The sequence below is a fragment of the Bombus pascuorum genome, chromosome 17 (genome assembly GCF_905332965.1).
Source record: "Bombus pascuorum chromosome 17, iyBomPasc1.1, whole genome shotgun sequence".
NCBI classification, from domain to species: Eukaryota; Metazoa; Arthropoda; class Insecta; order Hymenoptera; family Apidae; genus Bombus; species Bombus pascuorum.
The window spans coordinates 1,168,250-1,186,192 of NC_083504.1; the positions used below are offsets into that span (position 1 = coordinate 1,168,250).

Sequence of the window (17,943 nt, forward strand, 5' to 3'; positions counted from 1 at the left end):
CTTTGTTCATATTCTCATACAACTTCTGAGTCAGTCAAACGGTCACGATATTCCGCGCGATTCTTAACAATTCGTCAACTGCAGTGTGGAAAAGTATTTCACTGGAAAACAAGCAATAACGTATGGTAGCGTGGAAGAAACGATGCGTAGTGGCAAGATGCGCGGAAGTGGGACGAAATCGTAACGTTGATAAGGTATTGGATGCGTAAATACGGCTGAAAGTCAGATTTTCGCGAGAAGCATGTCCCTTCTCGTCAGATAATCGTGTCAGAGGTCGTGGCCTCTATCTAATCGAGGCTCTGCAAACGCTATGCACCGAACAACGTACATGAGAGCTGAGAGCGGATGGTCAGTCACGATCCGATCGTTAATAACTTAACCTGGTGCGTGAAAACTCGATCTGAAAATGCTGAAATCGTATCTGTCCGTTCTATCGATTATTTTACTATTTTCCACGATCGTCCGACCGGAGGAACAACCGACCTGCAGGCAGATAAAAGGGTACAAGGTGTGCGACAAAAAGGGAACCCTGATGGACGTCAGCCAGCAAGAATTCGAGGAAACGCTAGAGATTCACGACTTGAACCTGTTAGCTATTCGAGAAAACACCTTCAAAAATCTAACGACCACGAAGCTGAGCTTCGGTCTGGGTAACAAAATCTCTATGGTGAAAAAGAAATCGTTCAAAGGATTGGAAAAACTAGAACGGCTGGACCTAGACAGCAACGTTGTACCTCTGTCACCGAATCTGTTCTCAGAACTGAAGCAATTGCATTCGCTGTCTCTGATCTTCAATAAGATCAATGAGATACCCAAAGACACTTTCGCTGACCTGTCCAACTTGATGTGGCTCTACTTGGGACACAACGACATCGAATCAGTGAACAAGGACTCGTTCTCAGGATTATCTTCGTCACTGACGTTCCTCTGGTTAAACGACAATAAAATCACCAGCATAGAGACTGGAGCGTTCAGTCAGATGCCAGAATTGACCCGTCTTCACTTGGAGAACAATAAACTAACCTCAATTCAGCCAGGAGTGTTACGAGGATTGCACAAGTTGGACGGTCTCTTTCTCGAAGAGAATGAATTGACCAGCGTGTCCAAGAACGATTTCAAAGGACTGATCGGTTTAAGGATTTTGAACCTGCATCACAATCAGATAGCAAGTATCGAGTCAGGAGCATTCTCTGATCTCAGTCAGTTGGAACAATTGGACCTGAGGAAGAATCAACTGACCCGAGTTGACTCCGGAGTGTTCAATGGACTGTCCAACTTGAAAAGGTTGGATCTCTCTGATAACAAGATCGCTGTAGTGCAATCTGGTGCGTTTGCAGGCCTTTCAGCGCTGAAAACCTTAATCCTGGCGAACAATAAATTAACTGACGTAGACAGGAAGGACTTCGGACTGACCAGTTTGACTATTCTGTATACGTAAGGCGGGACTATTCTCTGCTATATGCAGTGTTGTACGCAGTTTGCAGAATGTAGAGATCGGTGTAATAAAGAAGTGTGACGTTGTACATGTTAAATCAATGACCAACTTGTCTTTGTCCTCGCTTCATTTCAATGAATTTTTACTGTTATAGTAAAATGCCAATATGTATATTGTATTGTTGACTTTTCCATAGAGTCCTAGGCCTCAAAACTTCTCAGACAACTGAAAGAAAAATTTAAGTCTAAATTGATTTAGCTTGCAATTAAGTTACGTTTGTAAAACTTAACCTAATGAGGAATTGCTGGAACTATTAGGTTGGAAACTAAGTGATTGGGGATTTTGTCATTAGGTGGTATTGACTTAGTTGGTAATCACTTAGTTGCCAAGCAATAACAGGCAAAATTTTCTCACTGATAGAAAAGAATTTAATTAAACTTAATTCAGGACATTGTTTGCAAAATTATTTTAAATTCAATGGTGTATTTTTAAAATCTAAAGTGACATCTGAAACATTGTAAGACCTGACAAGAACAAAGCTAAAAGCGATTGCAGATTTTTTTCTGTTATCTAATCCAGATTCATTTCAGTTCAAAGAAATCTTATTTTTATTTGCTCGGTTTTTAAGGGGAATTCGTGTTGTGTGGTGTCAGATGTACGCGATTCTCGTTAATCTCGCTGGCCGACATTAGATAAGTGGAAACTTCTGTCGGTCGTTGTTCTTTCTGGCGTTATCAGCGTGTAACAAGAGAGTGCGGCACGCGCGGGTCAAGTGTTGCGTTTTAAACGCGCACGCTGTTCAACGTGAAATAAACGCAAGAAAAAGTGTCGCCATTTTATTGGCCGAGATGCACGCCACACTTTTTAAACAACTTTCATTTGTTGCAAATTTTGAAATTTCTTCCGTGTTCCAAAAATAATGAATTTTTTTTTTTTATTATTTTTGTTAATCTGCAGAATAACAGAAAAATACGAAATTACAAACTGGATGGTGTTTGCTGTTCGTTACACTAAATTTTAAAGATCCAAGCTTTGTAGAGATACGTTTGTGTTATGTGCATTGCAGATTAAGAAAAAATTGTACTCGTGTTAGGAAAAGGAAGAGATAATGAGATGGGTGGAAGCTTTCGAGAAAAATATTCGAATCAGAATAGTGAAGTAGCTGTGGAAGCACTCCCTTGTAGGAATTCCAAATTCGAGCTGGGAAAGTACGTGGAAATGGAAAAGGCTGTCGAAAAGAGTTAATGGCTGGACGAGAACGACTTTCTAGCAAATTGATCCAACTTCGTATTCTCAGTCTTCATCCACTTTTCCTTGAATATTTTAGTACGTAAAACATTCGTTCAGGATTTTGAAGATTTACATCTTCTGATGTTGGGTTGGCAACTAAGTGATTGCGAGATTTGTCAATACCACCTAATGACAAAATCCGCAGTCATTTAGTTGCCAAGCCAATAGAATGTACATGTTTAAAAAAATACAGTATCGGTAGTTAAGTGGATAGAATAATTCTACAGGAAAATATTTTCAATTCTCCATAGAGAAAAAAGTGGAAGATAGGCTATAGAGAAAGAGAAACAGTTTGCAAAATGTTGAACTAAAAGCAATGCTGCAAATAAAAGTTTGTATAAAAGTATTAAAACGTAAGTGTGTATGGAGAACACTAAAATTGGCTAGAACTTGAATTGGATAAAGATATTTAAAAAAACCAAAGGAAAAATACGCGAGAATATTGAAATATTAGGTTGGCAACTAGGTAGCATTAGGTGGTAATGACAAAATTTGCAATCACTAAGTTGCCAAGCCAATAGAATGTACATGTTTAAAAAAATACAATATCAGTAGTTAAGTGGATAGAATAATTCTACAGGAAAATATTTGCAATCCCCGATAGGGAAAAAAGTGGAAGATAGGTTATAGGGAAAGAGAAGCAGTTTGCAAAATGTTGAACTAAAAGCAATGCTGCAAATAAAAGTTTGTATAAAAGTATTAAAATGTAAGTGTGTATGGAGAACACTAAAAGTGGCTAGAACTTGAATTAGATAAAGATATTTAAAGAAACAAAAGGGAAAATACGTAGGAATATTGAAATGTTGGGTTGGCAATACCACCTAGTGACAAAATCCGCAATCACTTAGTTGCAATAGAAAGAAACAATTGAGATACGTAACAAGGGAATTTCCTAATGATATCAACGTCAATCTGGATCTTCTCTGCTTTACGTGATGCGTAAAAAAATTTTGACGAGTGCTGATCGCAAAAATCTGGGAAAACGTTCGCGCCAGTAGCCACCTTCGTATTAAGGACAGGCAATTTGTCAAGATTGCGACCTTCGCACATAAACTCTGATCGATCTTGGCGCAATGGAATCAATCATTCAGCAGGCTAAACTCGTACTACGTACGTGTCGAAGGTTGACATTTCACTGAACGTTTCTTGGACGATAGACACGCGATTCTTTAGAAATAATACACATACCGGAAATTTAAAAAGCGTCAGAACAATGAACAATGAAGCATTGTTTATGGATTCTAAAAACAAAATTCCTCAAATTAAACAACAATGATTAACAAAACCATCTCAATATCCTAACTCTGCTTGCTAATTCAATATTCAACCCTTGGTTCAATCATTCTTAAGATTGCCCAAATAATGCAAATAATCTCAACTATGCAGAAAGTTTACACTAGAAACTATCTACCAGTCAAAACGACTACCATAATTCGAATTCATAAAGTTTTACAGAAATGTTGTAAAAAGTGTTCACATGTGGTTAGAGGCCTGCTTTCATTCTGATTTTTTTCATACAAGTTTCACTCCCAATTGTGTTACATTAATTTTGATATTAATTCTTCTCGTCGTTGTTTGAAAAGTTTTCTCAAGAAATAAATACACATACATACAATACATACATGTACTGCATACATTTTCCACTCACCTGGTTAAGTTATTATAAAATTTTGATTCATTTTGTAAAGGTTCTTTAGGATCCTGCTAGAACCATCGATCAAAACGTAGCTAATTTTAGGTTAGATAGATTTACTTATCGTCTTATCTTTCTCACAAAGCTACTGCTCGATTACAATTGAGAAATCCATTCGTATCAACACAAAAGTTCGTGTGCGCCGCGTTTGTACTTGTCAACTATTCCAACGACATGTCATCTTTAGCACGAGACGCGATATTCATTACAAGGACTCGCGTTAGAATCGTAGCGGTTAGCAGCGGCCATTGAATCGACACAAGTGGCGCCGGTAAAAGTGCGGTTTTTGAACGGTTGCACGACATTACACTCGTGTGTATCATTTCAAGAAACACATACTTGTACGAGTCCCGTCTCTGTCTGGATACACGGTGTACCTAGAACGACGGGAGGAGCGGCAGAGACACCTCGGGTTTGATTTACAACGGCGATTCGGTGGCGGCAAAAACGCATTCACGACGCATCCGAGAAGAGCTGCGGAACGTGACGAGAACACCGAATGTGGTCGTGCGATAGACCGTTTGAAAAGCGTGAAATTATTAGGTTGCTGCATACGAAATGCCGTTTCTACGACGCTTGAATTTGACGGGCCGATACTATGAATTCAGTTTCGTCTTATCTTCGATCATTATCGCTAGAATGTAGATAAACACTTAGATTTTGGTAACTACGACTAAAGAAATAGAACCTATGTGAAGATTTATTTTATCCATTAGATATGCTATATAATGAGTACTTTACTTTTGTTAATTTATATATTTTTTTACACATTACACTGTTAGAATTTAATCTTGAAGTTAAGATTAATAATCTGTGGAAGACATAATGCTTGTGTTGAAATAATATTCAGTGATGTTTATTAAACAGAACTACAGAACCAAATGTATATAAACGAGTGATATAATTAACAACGTATACAAGAACTGTTGATTGTTGGCCAGTTACTTTCAGACTAGACGTAGGTAGTGACCCATGATCCCTTAAATATTTTGAACCTCACTCTCTATACAGTAACGAGTATGACCTGTGTAAGTGTCCATTTCAAATGCCTGTGTGGGTGTCTGTGTAAGAGTATTTGTGCTTATGCGTGTAATATCGTTGTATTCTAACATACACGTTTTTTGCAAGTATTAGGACAATTACAAAAAGTAAAATTACCTGAGAAATTGTTAGGAACTACCTGAATCATTTAGGGATTAATATTTGGTTTAAAATATTGAGGGTCACCGATAAAGCAACGAGTGGATGAATTGGTAATAGAAAAATATATTGAAATAAGTATAGGTATAAGTATAGCGTATGCTGCTCCTCACTCTTACAGTGTTACAAAACAATAAGAATAGAGAGCACGTTCACATAGTTATAGCAAAGGACATTACCAAAAAGTTAACCTTGGTGTGTATCTATATCTGAAGGCTACAAGAATCAGCAATAAAACTCTATTTATAACTCTTTTGTTTTTAGACCTTGTAACCAAAAACAAAATTCATATTCAAGGGCACAATAATGTCTACCTCTCGTTATTTGGAATTTTTTCACTAAATTTAATTCTCTTCGTAACAGCGGTCTCAAGGTCAAACAGAATTTTAAGATGGATACAGATATGGTATATTCAATATTACAACAAAAATCTCCATTGTATTGCCGTTTGAACATCATTTTATCACGCACTTGCCACTACAGCTTAATTCACTTCAGCTAAACAAATCTGACCCTCCTCCTTTTTTACAACAATCTCTGTTTCTAGGATCTGACAATCTCACTTCATACCTTTGTTTTAACATTCTTTGACCAGGGAAAGTTACAAGTCATATTAGAATATCAACATATCTCGATATCCCGTAACATCTCGTTCTGATATTTTTAAATCGGAAAACGTTCATTCATGCTGTTGAAGACATTACAGTTTATTGAACTCTCTTCAGCAGCTTGATGATATTAGTAAAACAACCATATTCTACTCCTTCCAATGTGCAATATGCAGAATTACAACTGTCGAGGTATTTCTTTTTGTGCATGTAAAATTATTCCACCTAGAAGAAACGAGGGTATCATGTTGTTTCAAAATTCGAATCAACAAATTTGTGGAATTGAGGAAGACAATGTATTCAGTTACTCTAGTAGTTCTTGTTTCGATTACAAATTTTCGCTTTTTAATATGTCGTTTAAAATCTGTTGAAATTATATAGGCTGTGGATGTCGTGTAAAATGTAAATTTACATTTTGTGACATAAAAATGGCGATAGAATTGTTGTGTATTTAACGACGCTACTTAAGAAACTCTCTTTCATATTATTCCTCTGCTTGCCGAGATGAATGTTAGATAAAAATGGAGTTTCACACGGGAAATAAAAATCACCCTCTTTTCTTTTGTTCCAAGTTTCCTTCGTTCTTTAATTTGCATCTGTTCTATTCTACTTGCTCCATGCAAGAATATTATCGTGGATATGTAGTTCATCTTGAACCATTCATCGTTTTCCTCTTTCATTTTCTTTCTTAGGCTTATCATTTACGAGAAAAAACGCTGGGAAGTAATAGTATAAATACCTTATACATAGAATTCAAATTACTTCTAACAAAAATTGCCAAGAAAACAAATTTCCATCTATATCTAAAAAATGTACACAAATACGTAATTTCAACAATTTTTACATACTCCATAATCATCCCAGATGCTGTAAAAAATTTGCAATTATCCAGCTCCAATACTATTTTCAGATAAGTATGTACTTTCTCCAGCGTGGGAAATTGGTGAAAAACTCGACGACCTTGTAACCGGTTCATCTCGCTTGTCCTAACTCTAATTTAATCAAGCTTACACCGCCATTACAATATTAAGTAGATTGAATCAGACGCAATGATATCATAATGATAACGCATGGTCCTTCCAATTCGACACTCTCTCGTATGACAATTGCTTCATCCGCTCGTAATAACTAGCTGAGTTAAACAGTTGCCTCGACCAGTCGCAATGGCGTTATTTTAATCTCTATATTTTTTAAAAAATCCTGTTTATGAAAACCTTGGCATATCTTAGGCCACTAATAAAAATAACAAAAAAATAACAATAAGAAACTGATAGAAATAACTGGAAACTATACTATGATAGTATATACTATGACACATTCTAGTCAATATCTATACTCGAAACTTTAATTAATATAATTATTCTTACGAAAGTAAGAATTCCTTTCAAGAATCGGAGCTGCAAGTTCAAGTAACATCTCGAATATTTTGCGCGTCCAATAACTCGCAAAACGATAATAAAGCGTGGTAGTAATCTCGCGGAGATGGCGCCGCGATGCTCGAGAGCGTCTTCATTCGTCGTTTCAAATATATATGTCTCTTTGCCTTCGTATCATTTCCTGTGCCTGTCTCATGGTACGAATTGTATTATGAAACACGCGAAGACACACAGCTCTGGGCAGAAATCCGAACAATTTCCTTTCCTTCTTTACGGTCGATGATACCAAGCGCTTTTGTGATCGAGAACACGCTGCGACACCGTTGCCACATTTCGGCCGAAGGTGCCCGAGTAATCTGCACAGATTCAATCTCGACGATAATACATCCAAAACTTCGATTCGAAACGTAGCCCCTTCACGGCACTGTTTACTGTTTCCAGTCCACACATCGGACCTACAGCGTCGATATATATAATAAATCGTGCAACTGAGAAAGACAATGTGTCATCCAAATAAGCTGTATTTTGAATTTAATTTATTAAAGGCTACGTTTGTGTTAACACGATAATTTATATGTAATTTTTGTTTCAATTAATATACATGATATTATGAAGTTCCGTTTTTAACGTTCCATTATATTATGAAAGAGAATTGGCTAAGGATCTACTTCTTAGTTCTTACCACCTTGTCCTCCATCATTTTCTCTTACACCTAATCTTTCTTAGAGATAACAGTGTTTCCTCAAGAGACCCCGCAGTTATATTTAGTCAGAAATTTTTATTAATGTGACTGTGTTACCATACTACATACAAATAAATTACTGTATTCTAGTTATAATTTTCTATTGTATGAGAAAAGAACAAATTGGGCAAGACTGATAGTCTAAAGCGAACCAAATTAATTCTTAACTAAATTACAAGACTTCCTCAAGTACGTTCGTCGAGTATTCGTCAAATACCTCACCGTGCCAATCGAAACTCCACGTCTCATCGAACCGAGATTTCTCGGAAGCTTTGAATACAATTTCACGAGAAAATGTTACAATATTCTAACGAAGAATACATCTCAGCTTGACGTATCGTTCCATCTAAAAAGTTAAAGACGACGTTCCGTTTTGTCGAATCCGTTCAGAGATATGTGCAAAGAGAATCTTCCCACGCAACTTTTTCCCTTCGTCGTCTTCCATACGTTCAACCATACATACGAAGATATTAAGATGCTAGCTGTTAACGAAACATCGTGTATTATATGCATTTTATTGTAGATTCAGAAATCGCCGATATTTAGCTATTTACAATTTCTGCAAGCGAATGACTTTGTGCTTTGATTTTAGCACTTGGAACATATTGGCGCGATACACATTCATATTTAACGCTAATATATATGTGTTTTTGTGTGTATACACGTAGTTAAGCATTTCTTACGTAACTACGCACGATTGTGAAATTCGTCTCATTTTTACTCGATTGTAACGCTAGAAGTGTTGTTCCATCGAGCAAAATATCAGATTTCCTGCCTCCCTTTTTTTTCCCCTCTTCTTGTAAGAGTTTTCTATGAAAGCACCGATATCACGGGCATTTGTCGTTATCTCCTTTATAATTAAAGTTCTTCCGTAATTCTCCAGAAAAATTTATGATGCTGAAGTTATTATGGCGTGCAACCTCTGTGCCAAGCCGAAACTTTCGTTTGCTCTTTAATCCCTTGAAACATGTAAAATTCAGGTTGAAGCGACCTCGAGGAAAAAAAAACGCCAGGATTTAGAGGGGATCGCGCGAGAGTGGTAATACGATATATGTTAAACGGAAGTATTGGTGATATAAATGTGAGGGATAAAAGAAGCTATTGAATTTGAGAAATTTCTTTTTCTCAATATTATTCGCTTACGAAATATTCTCCTAATTTGTAAATATTTTCTGGGCGCCGGAGAAAGGCTTTCGAAAATGTATTCTTAATTACATTACATTCGGGAATAATAGTTATGTATTATATTTACGGAAGAAAAATAAACATCCATTGTGAAAGATATAATACTGCACCCGTAAAATGTAAAGTAGCAATTCAATTATATATATTCGATATATATTATTTAGTAATTTTATATACATATATTCCAGTAATAATTTCAAGCTGATTCTTCTAGTATTGTTACTGTATCTTTCGCTTTTTGCTTCAATTCTTAAACGAAGATTAAAGATTAAACTCATTAGAATACTAAACTGTTCACTGAATATTCTTGCAACATTCATCAGCATTGTTATACCTACAATGCCTTAATATATCACACTTGCAAATCTGAAAAATTTAGCTTCATCCTCTATAACCCAGTATTTTATGTATTCAAAAGAAGGAAAGATAGTAATTGTTATAAATAAACCATTTGACATCGATGTGAAACTATATCAATGAAATAAAACAGTTCATAGTATAATCAGATAAAATAAAGTATGAACGTGTGGATATCGAATCTTCAAGTTACATTGTATTCTATAATATTATAAAATATTAATGCATCCTAAGAGTCGTAATTAACAAAATATTTGAATCTAATCTTCAACCTACATTGCAAAAGATTGCTTCGTTCCAAAAATTATAAATAGAAGAGAAACTTCCATATATCATTGCCAATAAAAAATTGAAACATCTATGGAATTACATATGGTACAAGTAATCGGCAGCCGGACAAGCCACGTTAACAAACAACCCTGTGCCACTCCATTTGACCACCCTGTGCAACTCCATTTGACCACCCTGTGCAACAATCGCGCCCAATTAATCGTCGAACAAAACGCGCCCAAGTAGACCAATTAACGCGTTCAAATAATCGACCGACATAACGCAAAATTATTCGTTGTCCCGGTGGTATGTACGAACCGCTTGTGTAAATATGGCCGTATGGGCGATACAAGACAGGACCCTCTATTACGGCAGTCGCGTGGGTACTACGTAGCGGCACCTGTCGACGACAGAATTTGCCAGGCAAACAAACAGTTGCACAGAAGGGGTCGTCGGTTTTCCATGCTAATGCACGGAAAGACAAACGAGCGACGATGTCGAGGCCGAGTAAAATAAAACACAGTCGACTTTTCTGCTGCTTTTTCATCGGTGATCAATCATTATGATCGACATCCTCGTACTAAGCCAGGCACCGAACGACATTATCGGGCATTTCTTTTTGGCGTTGTAATTTACGAACTGAGCGAATGGGAATAAGATTGACATCATCAAGATGAAGAATCGTCTATAATCAATAAACAACATGGAGCATACATCTCTGTTCGTAGTATCCTTGCTGATCTCGTTTGAAATTTGATTCCTGATCAGGTCATACAGATTAATGAGTGATCAATTAATTAATTGTATTATTGATATCTAACAGCTGTTTTGAGTTTTGTTTCTGTAAGCTAATTGAAATAATTTTAGACGAATTGTATAGGAAATTGAGAAAATTCGGCCAAATATCTGAATCTGGTTGAAAATTTATGCGAAGGCGAAGAATTCATATATTCTCATATATTCTCATCGCAATAATGTTAAATTGCTTCCTATATATGTGCATTATATCATCGCATGAATATCATTTTAATACGAACAATCATGCTTCAACTTACGCGCCATCTTAATTTACGCGCCATCTTAATTCACGTGCCATCTTAATTCACGCGCCATCATAATTTACGCGCCATCTTAACTTACGCGGTTAGAAAATATATTTTTCTAACAGATTCTTCATGATCGTAAACAATATAGAAATATGATGTGACAGAGCGAGATGTTAGTCACGATCCAATCGTTAATCGCATCGTCTGTCGTACAAAAACTCAGTCTTACAATGTTTCAATGCCTTTTTATCCGTTTTATCGATCGTATTACTGTTTTCTCCGATCGTTCGATCGGTGGACGATCTACGTGCAGACAAACAGATACGCTCAAAGTATGTGATAACAAGGGGAACACTCTGGTAGACGTCATCCAAAAAGAATTTTTCCCAGAATGAGAGGGTTCGCGGTTTCAACATGTTGGCTGTTCGAGAAAATACTTTCAAAAATATATCGGCCATGGGGCTGATCGTTGGTCTGTGTAACAAGATCTCCGTGGGAAAGAAGCTTGTGAAGTAAAATAATCGTTTAATGGACTGGAAAGATTGGAACGGCTAGACCTAGACAGTAACGTTATACCGCTGTCACCGAATCTGTTCTGAGAACTGAAGCAATTGCATTCGCCGTGTCTGACCTTCAATAAGATCAACGAGATATCCCAAGACTCGCCCGCTGACGTGCCACATTTGTTGTGGTTTGGTTTGGATCAACAAGCACTCGTTTTCAGGATTATCTTTGTCGCTGCTGTTCCTCGAATTAAGCGATAATAAAATCACTAGCGTAGAGACTGGAGCGTTCAGTGATATGCTAGAACTGCGCTCTCTTAGCTTGACGAATAATAAACTAATTTCGATTTGGCCAGGAGCCCTACAAGGATCGCCCAAATTAACAGATCTCTTTCTTTTCAACAGAATGAATTGACCAACGTCTCTATCGGTACAATCGGTACAATATTTTTGTATCTGTATCGCGATCAGATATCCAGCATCGAGGTAGGATCGTTCTCGAACCTAATTCAGTTGGGTCGAACTGACCCGTATTGACTCTGGAGTGTTCGATGCACTGTCCACTTTATATTTCCAAAATCATGTTGATAACAACATCTCTGCAATGCAATCTGCTGCATTTGGAGGACTTCCAACGCTGAAAATCTTAAATTTTGCGAACAATACATTAACTGGCATAAATGAGAGGACATAAAATTTGCCCATTACGTGTATGTGAAGCTGAAATAATCTTCGCTATAGTATGTTATGCGAAGTTTGTAGAATGTACACATTGATGTAATCAAAAAATGTGATGTTTAAAAATATGGAGTTAAAAGAGTTATATAATGATATATGGGCCAGAGATTGCACATTATAAATTTACATCGAGTAGCTGAGATAGGAGAACTAGAAGTTCTTTTTACGGTTTCTTAGTAGTGAGCTGGCTGAGCTTTCAGGCTCGGAAGTCTTCAACTTCCGCTCAAGCAGGGCAGAGATACATAGTACTATCGCAGACGATAAGTCATTAAACCCAAATGCTAAGGTAGTTCAACTCCTGCACAGCTTAACTCGCTTCAGCTAGACAAATCTGACCCTCGTTCTTTTTTATAACAATCTCTGTTTTTAGCCTCTTACGATCTCACTCCCTACTTCCGTTTTAAGCTTCTTTAATCAGGAAGAGTTACAAGTTATATTAGAATGTTAACATGTCTCGTTCTGATTTGTCTAAATCCGAAAATGTTCGTTTAGTTTGTGACAACACTACAATTTGTCTGGTTCTCTTCAGTGCCTTGGTATTATTAGCAAAATAATTATATTCTACTTCTTCCATAGTGCAATCATATTATTATTATTTTACCTTACAGCATCATTAGCTCTTGAGGTCTACTTTTCTTTGTGGCTGTAAAATTGTTCTACCTCGAAGCAGCAACTTTTTACGAAATTAAAGTGAAGAAATTTAGAATTGGGAGGGCGATCGTATCCATTTATTCTAATAGTTTTTACTTCGATTAAAAGGTTTCGGTTTAGAATAGGCCGTCTAATATCTGTTCAAACGACATAAACTACTGATGTTCGTATAAAGTGTACGTTTACATTTTGTGACATAAAAATGACGATACGGTCGCCGTAAACTTAACGAGGCTACTTAAGAATCTCCCTTTTATATTACTTCTGGGCTCGTCCAGATGAATTTTAGATGAAAGAAGATTTAACAGGGAGAGATCAGAGGAGATAAAAATCCCGCTTCTACGTTTCTTCCCAAATTTTCTTCATTTTCTAATTTGCGGCCATTCTTACCTACGAACGGTACATGCATTATCGTGTAACGTGGTAAAAACCTGCGTATATCTACCTATACGTGTATTCATTCCGTTGCAGAGATTGCATCGTAATTTTTCAGGTTTTATTGTCCTGTCATATCGCTGTACTCCTGGGAAAACATTATAGTATTTCAGGACGAATATCGGTAAGCTATCGTATCGATGGTTCTATTCGAGTGAAGGATTTTAATAGCTTCACTAAAGAAGAGAATTCGTATTAGCTTCTGGCAAATAAATTTCAGATTCGTCGTTACCGATGGAGAAATTATTACATACTAGTTTAGCGTTATGTAGTGAAGCTACAGAATCCAAGTACAAAATATGAGATTATTCAAAAAGTTAGTAACGAACTTTGAGCACAATTTGAAGGAAATGTATTTTTATGGCATACACATCTTATCGACTGAAATACACATAGTATTTCTTTTAAATATGAATAAAATTTGTGCAAAGGGAAGTCCTCTTGCAATCTTTTCAAAATCTGCCACGGAACATATCGATTGTGAAAAACGTCACGAATTTTCTTATCGATCCAATACATATACATATGAAATATGTAAAGAAAGGTAGTATATATGTTATAAATATTTATCGGATGGAACAAATGTCTGTTTTTATCTGTGTGAAACATAATCGTCATTATGTTAACTATGACATGTATATAGTGAATAGAGAATTAGAATTTCGTGCATAGAAAGACAGGTAATGAAGTCTTGAGCTTGCGTGTAATCACGCACGAGTGTGAAGTGGTCTTAGAAGATTCTCGAACTTGGAAAGTTTTGACTCTTGTGATGACTTTTGTAAAGAATCAAGTTAAAAGGTTCGATTTCGATTTATTTCGTTTTATTGTTTTAGAAATTATTTTCCTATCTGTTTATATGAGAAAATGTGAAATTTTATAGTTAGAAATCTTGAAAACAAATATCAAAAAAATTAAGGAAATATTTCCGCTTCCTTTCGCTATGTTTATTATTTTTACTCCTCGCTATTATCTTTTTAAACACTGCACAGAAACGAAGCAAACCTATCAATTCTGCGAGCAATAATTGATCCGAGGAATTCTCTGACAAACAAAGGATGCGACTTGGAATGTCAGTCAACTGATTTTATCGGTCTATTCTCTGGAAATCGTCGATCCAGAATCCTGTGAACCGGCTAAAAAGTATCTTCCACGGTATCGACGGAATTCACCGATGGAGCAGGGATTCGATTTAATTGGCTTGGCCAGCCAGATGACCTGTAATAAATCGTAGAAAGTAACAGTCGAACGAACAACGATAGCCAGGACTTCGAAGCGATGCAGAGTCCACTCTGTAGCGATAAAAAAATTTTTTTCCCGAATTAAAACGCGTGTTCCATACTATAAAATATCAGGTCCGTGGCCCTGATTGTGTTCAATTATTATACATATACTATTTGTCGTATTATTGCTGAAGTGTGTCCCGCGATCTGCAATGAGTCATTTCTAATGGCTCTAATAGAGACGTTTTATTTTCCAGTCGTCTTTATTTTTACTTTCTTTTATTATTCATAGCACATAGAAGTTGCTGGACGAGATTTGAAACGAGTTTCTGGTTATTCAAAACCCGAATGTCGCACTAACTGAATAGCGCTGAATATAGAACTAAATGTATCGAGGATCCCATGAGGGATGTTGAGGAACTGCGAAATTGCTTTGGCATTTGCTCTTTCACGGTTGACACATTTTTTTTAACACAGTGTTTCCTCAACTTTGGTTTGATGTGAGGTGATATTGGGTGTAGTGCGTAAAATAATCACTCAGTGTTTAGGTCAACAATATATTTATTAACAAGTGTCTTATTTTGATTGCGTCGCGTATCGCTCTCGATTTCCTTAGTCAATCTCGCTGCACGGTTACAACTCGATCGCTTCTTAGTTCGAACCTAACTGTCGATCGGATTCGATTCTTTTCTTTTCGTCACCCCTCAATATCCCCACCAGCCTCGCGTTTGTTAGGCGTTCGCGACCGTTGCCACGCACGCCTTCTTTTCAAACATTTAGTGGAAAGACCGTTGGGATATTGATGGCTCATTGGGCACTTCGCTTCGGCGATATGCATTGTTGCCAAGTGCCGCTACAGATGTTTGGAAAGTAAATGTTAGCATCACCTTTCATCGCCTTTTATTTTCATATTTGTCACGAAATTCGCGCGTTTGTCTATGATGCCACAAGACTTAGAGACTTTAAGGTTCTCAAGGTCACAAAACTTTCAACTTTTCGCTCTTGACAAATTCGAGAAAATTTTAGAGAATTTGTATTCTTTGCATTTCAAGCATTTTTATCTCTTTTTCTATATATCTAAAGCAACACGCAAAGGTTGACTACGGTAAGGGCATAATAAAATTCATTAATCTACTTCTAAGTGTTCAGTCCTTACAAATTTAAGATCTTCCTAATTTAGTTCTACATTCTTCGTCGTAATCTTATTATTCCATCCCATAAAGTCTTTCCGTATTCGTCCATTGTTACCCTCCGATGATACTGCTGTAAAAACTATCAAAAAGGCTACAATCTTATCGTCCATTTTTACCCTCCGATGATACTGCTGTAAAAACTATAAAAAAAGCTACGATCTTATCGAAGCGATTTTTTAAAAAATCTGTACCAACGTATCCCAGTTCGAACGCTATTAATAGACAGTTTCACTTTCGGTTTTTAACACTCGTTCGACAAGGATAGCGACAAAGAAGTAAAACGATGTAATAATCGATCAACCAGTGGTTTGCTCGTTGAATCGAGGAATTCGCTTATTGTCGGTAATCCGCGTGAAAAATCTCTCATTCCCCTCCAAAAGTGATAACGATTTTCACGAATCTCGATCGTACATTGCTAACACAGGGCAAAGGAACGATTAATTCGTTCGGCCATTATTTTTCCACGACTCCCCTCTACTCGTCGACCACGATACAACAAGAAACAAATCATCTTAGACCCTTTTAGCTTACTGATCTGGTAATATCCGATTTAAGCGATGATAAATTCAGTAATTATCCACACCTTCGATACTATAGGGTGTAAAACAAAGCTAAGGAAAAAGAAGACGGTTCGGCAGAGTGATCGCAAGGGATCCGATTCGACGTGCCAAGTGCTTAAAGTTTTATTTTTTTTTGTTATTTAATTTGTACTTTACAATTTGTCCAGCTGGATATTTGGTAAATTTTTCTAACTTAATTGCTAAATGACATGTGGATGGCTACCCCCAGCGGGATATCATCTTCGAGTTTGACAATTTTATTTCTTTAGTGAGATCAGTTTTCTTTTTAATCTTCTTTCTATCAGAGTTTTGCTCGCTTCAGCAGCCAGCTGGTTTGGATGTGTTGCCGTTCTTTCCTTGTTTTTTCCGCGTACCTACCGATTTCTTCTTTCACCGTTGGTATTTTTAAGTCCTTCCGTATATCTTCGTTTCTGATATACCAGAGGGCGTTCACTATTGTTCTCAGTATCTTCGATTGTAGCGATTCTAGTTTATTTATGTGGCTCATTGCTGCTGTCCCCCATAGTGGTATTCCGTACGTCCAAATTGGTTTTATTATCGTTTTGTAGATTTTTAGTTTATTTTCTGTGCTGAGTTTAGAACTTCCACTAGTTAACCAGTAAATTTGTTTTCTTTTCATCCGTATTTTATCTATAATTGATTTAGTATGTTGTTTCCATGTAAGTTGTATGGCTAAGTGAAGTCTTAGGTATTTAACTTGCCTTGTTTGTGTTATGTGCGTGCCATTCAATTGGATATTTGGTGGTTCCCCTTTTCTTAGTGTAAATGTAATATGGTTGCATTTACTGGGGTTTGCTTTTATTTGTTTATCTTGTAGCCATTTTTCTATTTTTCTGATGTGCTCTTGTGGTAATGTGACTGCTGTTTTTGTATTAGTGTGCCTGACTAGTACAGCCGTGTCATCCGCGAATGTCAGTAATTTGTTGTTGGTATTCGTTGGTATTTTGGCCGTGTATAGCGTGTATAATATTAGCTCAAAGACGCCTCCTTGCGGTAGCCCTGCCTTGATGTCTTTTACTTCAGAATATACATCCTTTATTTTTACTACAAAAGGTCTGTTGCTTAGGTATAATTTGAATAAGTGGTGGATTTGTTCCGGGAAGTGTTTTTTGATTGTTTGTAAGAGGCTTTCATGGTTCACTTTGTCAAATGCTTTCAATGTCCATGAAGAGGGCTGTACAGTATTGTTTCTTTTCTATTGCTAGTAAAATTTCGTTGACGAGCCTGTGCATTTGCTCTATCGTGGAGTGTTTGTTTCTGAATCCAAATTGGTGATCTGGTATTAATTTTTCTTTCTCTGTTGTTGGTTTTAGGCGATCGTATATTATTTTCTCTAGTATTTTGGAAAACACAGGGAGTAGTGATATTAGTCTGTAAGATGCAGTTTGGTGTGGGTCTTTGCTTGGCTTAGTGCTTCGCA

General features: G+C 36.7%; 2 protein-coding genes across 8 annotated transcripts in view; both read left to right on the plus strand.

Moving 5' to 3' along the window:
• LOC132915408 (tyrosine-protein kinase Btk) overlaps window positions 1-17,943 on the plus strand; it is a 358,897-nt gene that overhangs the window by 265,761 nt on the left and 75,193 nt on the right. The gene's annotated exons all lie outside the window — the stretch shown is intronic.
• LOC132915405 (insulin-like growth factor-binding protein complex acid labile subunit) lies at window positions 72-1,532 on the plus strand. The gene has a single exon (XM_060975185.1). The coding sequence runs from the start codon at window positions 407-409 to the stop codon at window positions 1,436-1,438; it is 1,032 nt and encodes a 343-aa protein (XP_060831168.1). The 5' UTR covers window positions 72-406; the 3' UTR covers window positions 1,439-1,532.

Bases quoted from the DNA above. Each gene is read 5' to 3' on its own strand.
- LOC132915405 (XM_060975185.1), top strand. From the start codon at position 407: ATGCTGAAATCGTATCTGTCCGTTCTATCGATTATTTTACTATTTTCC.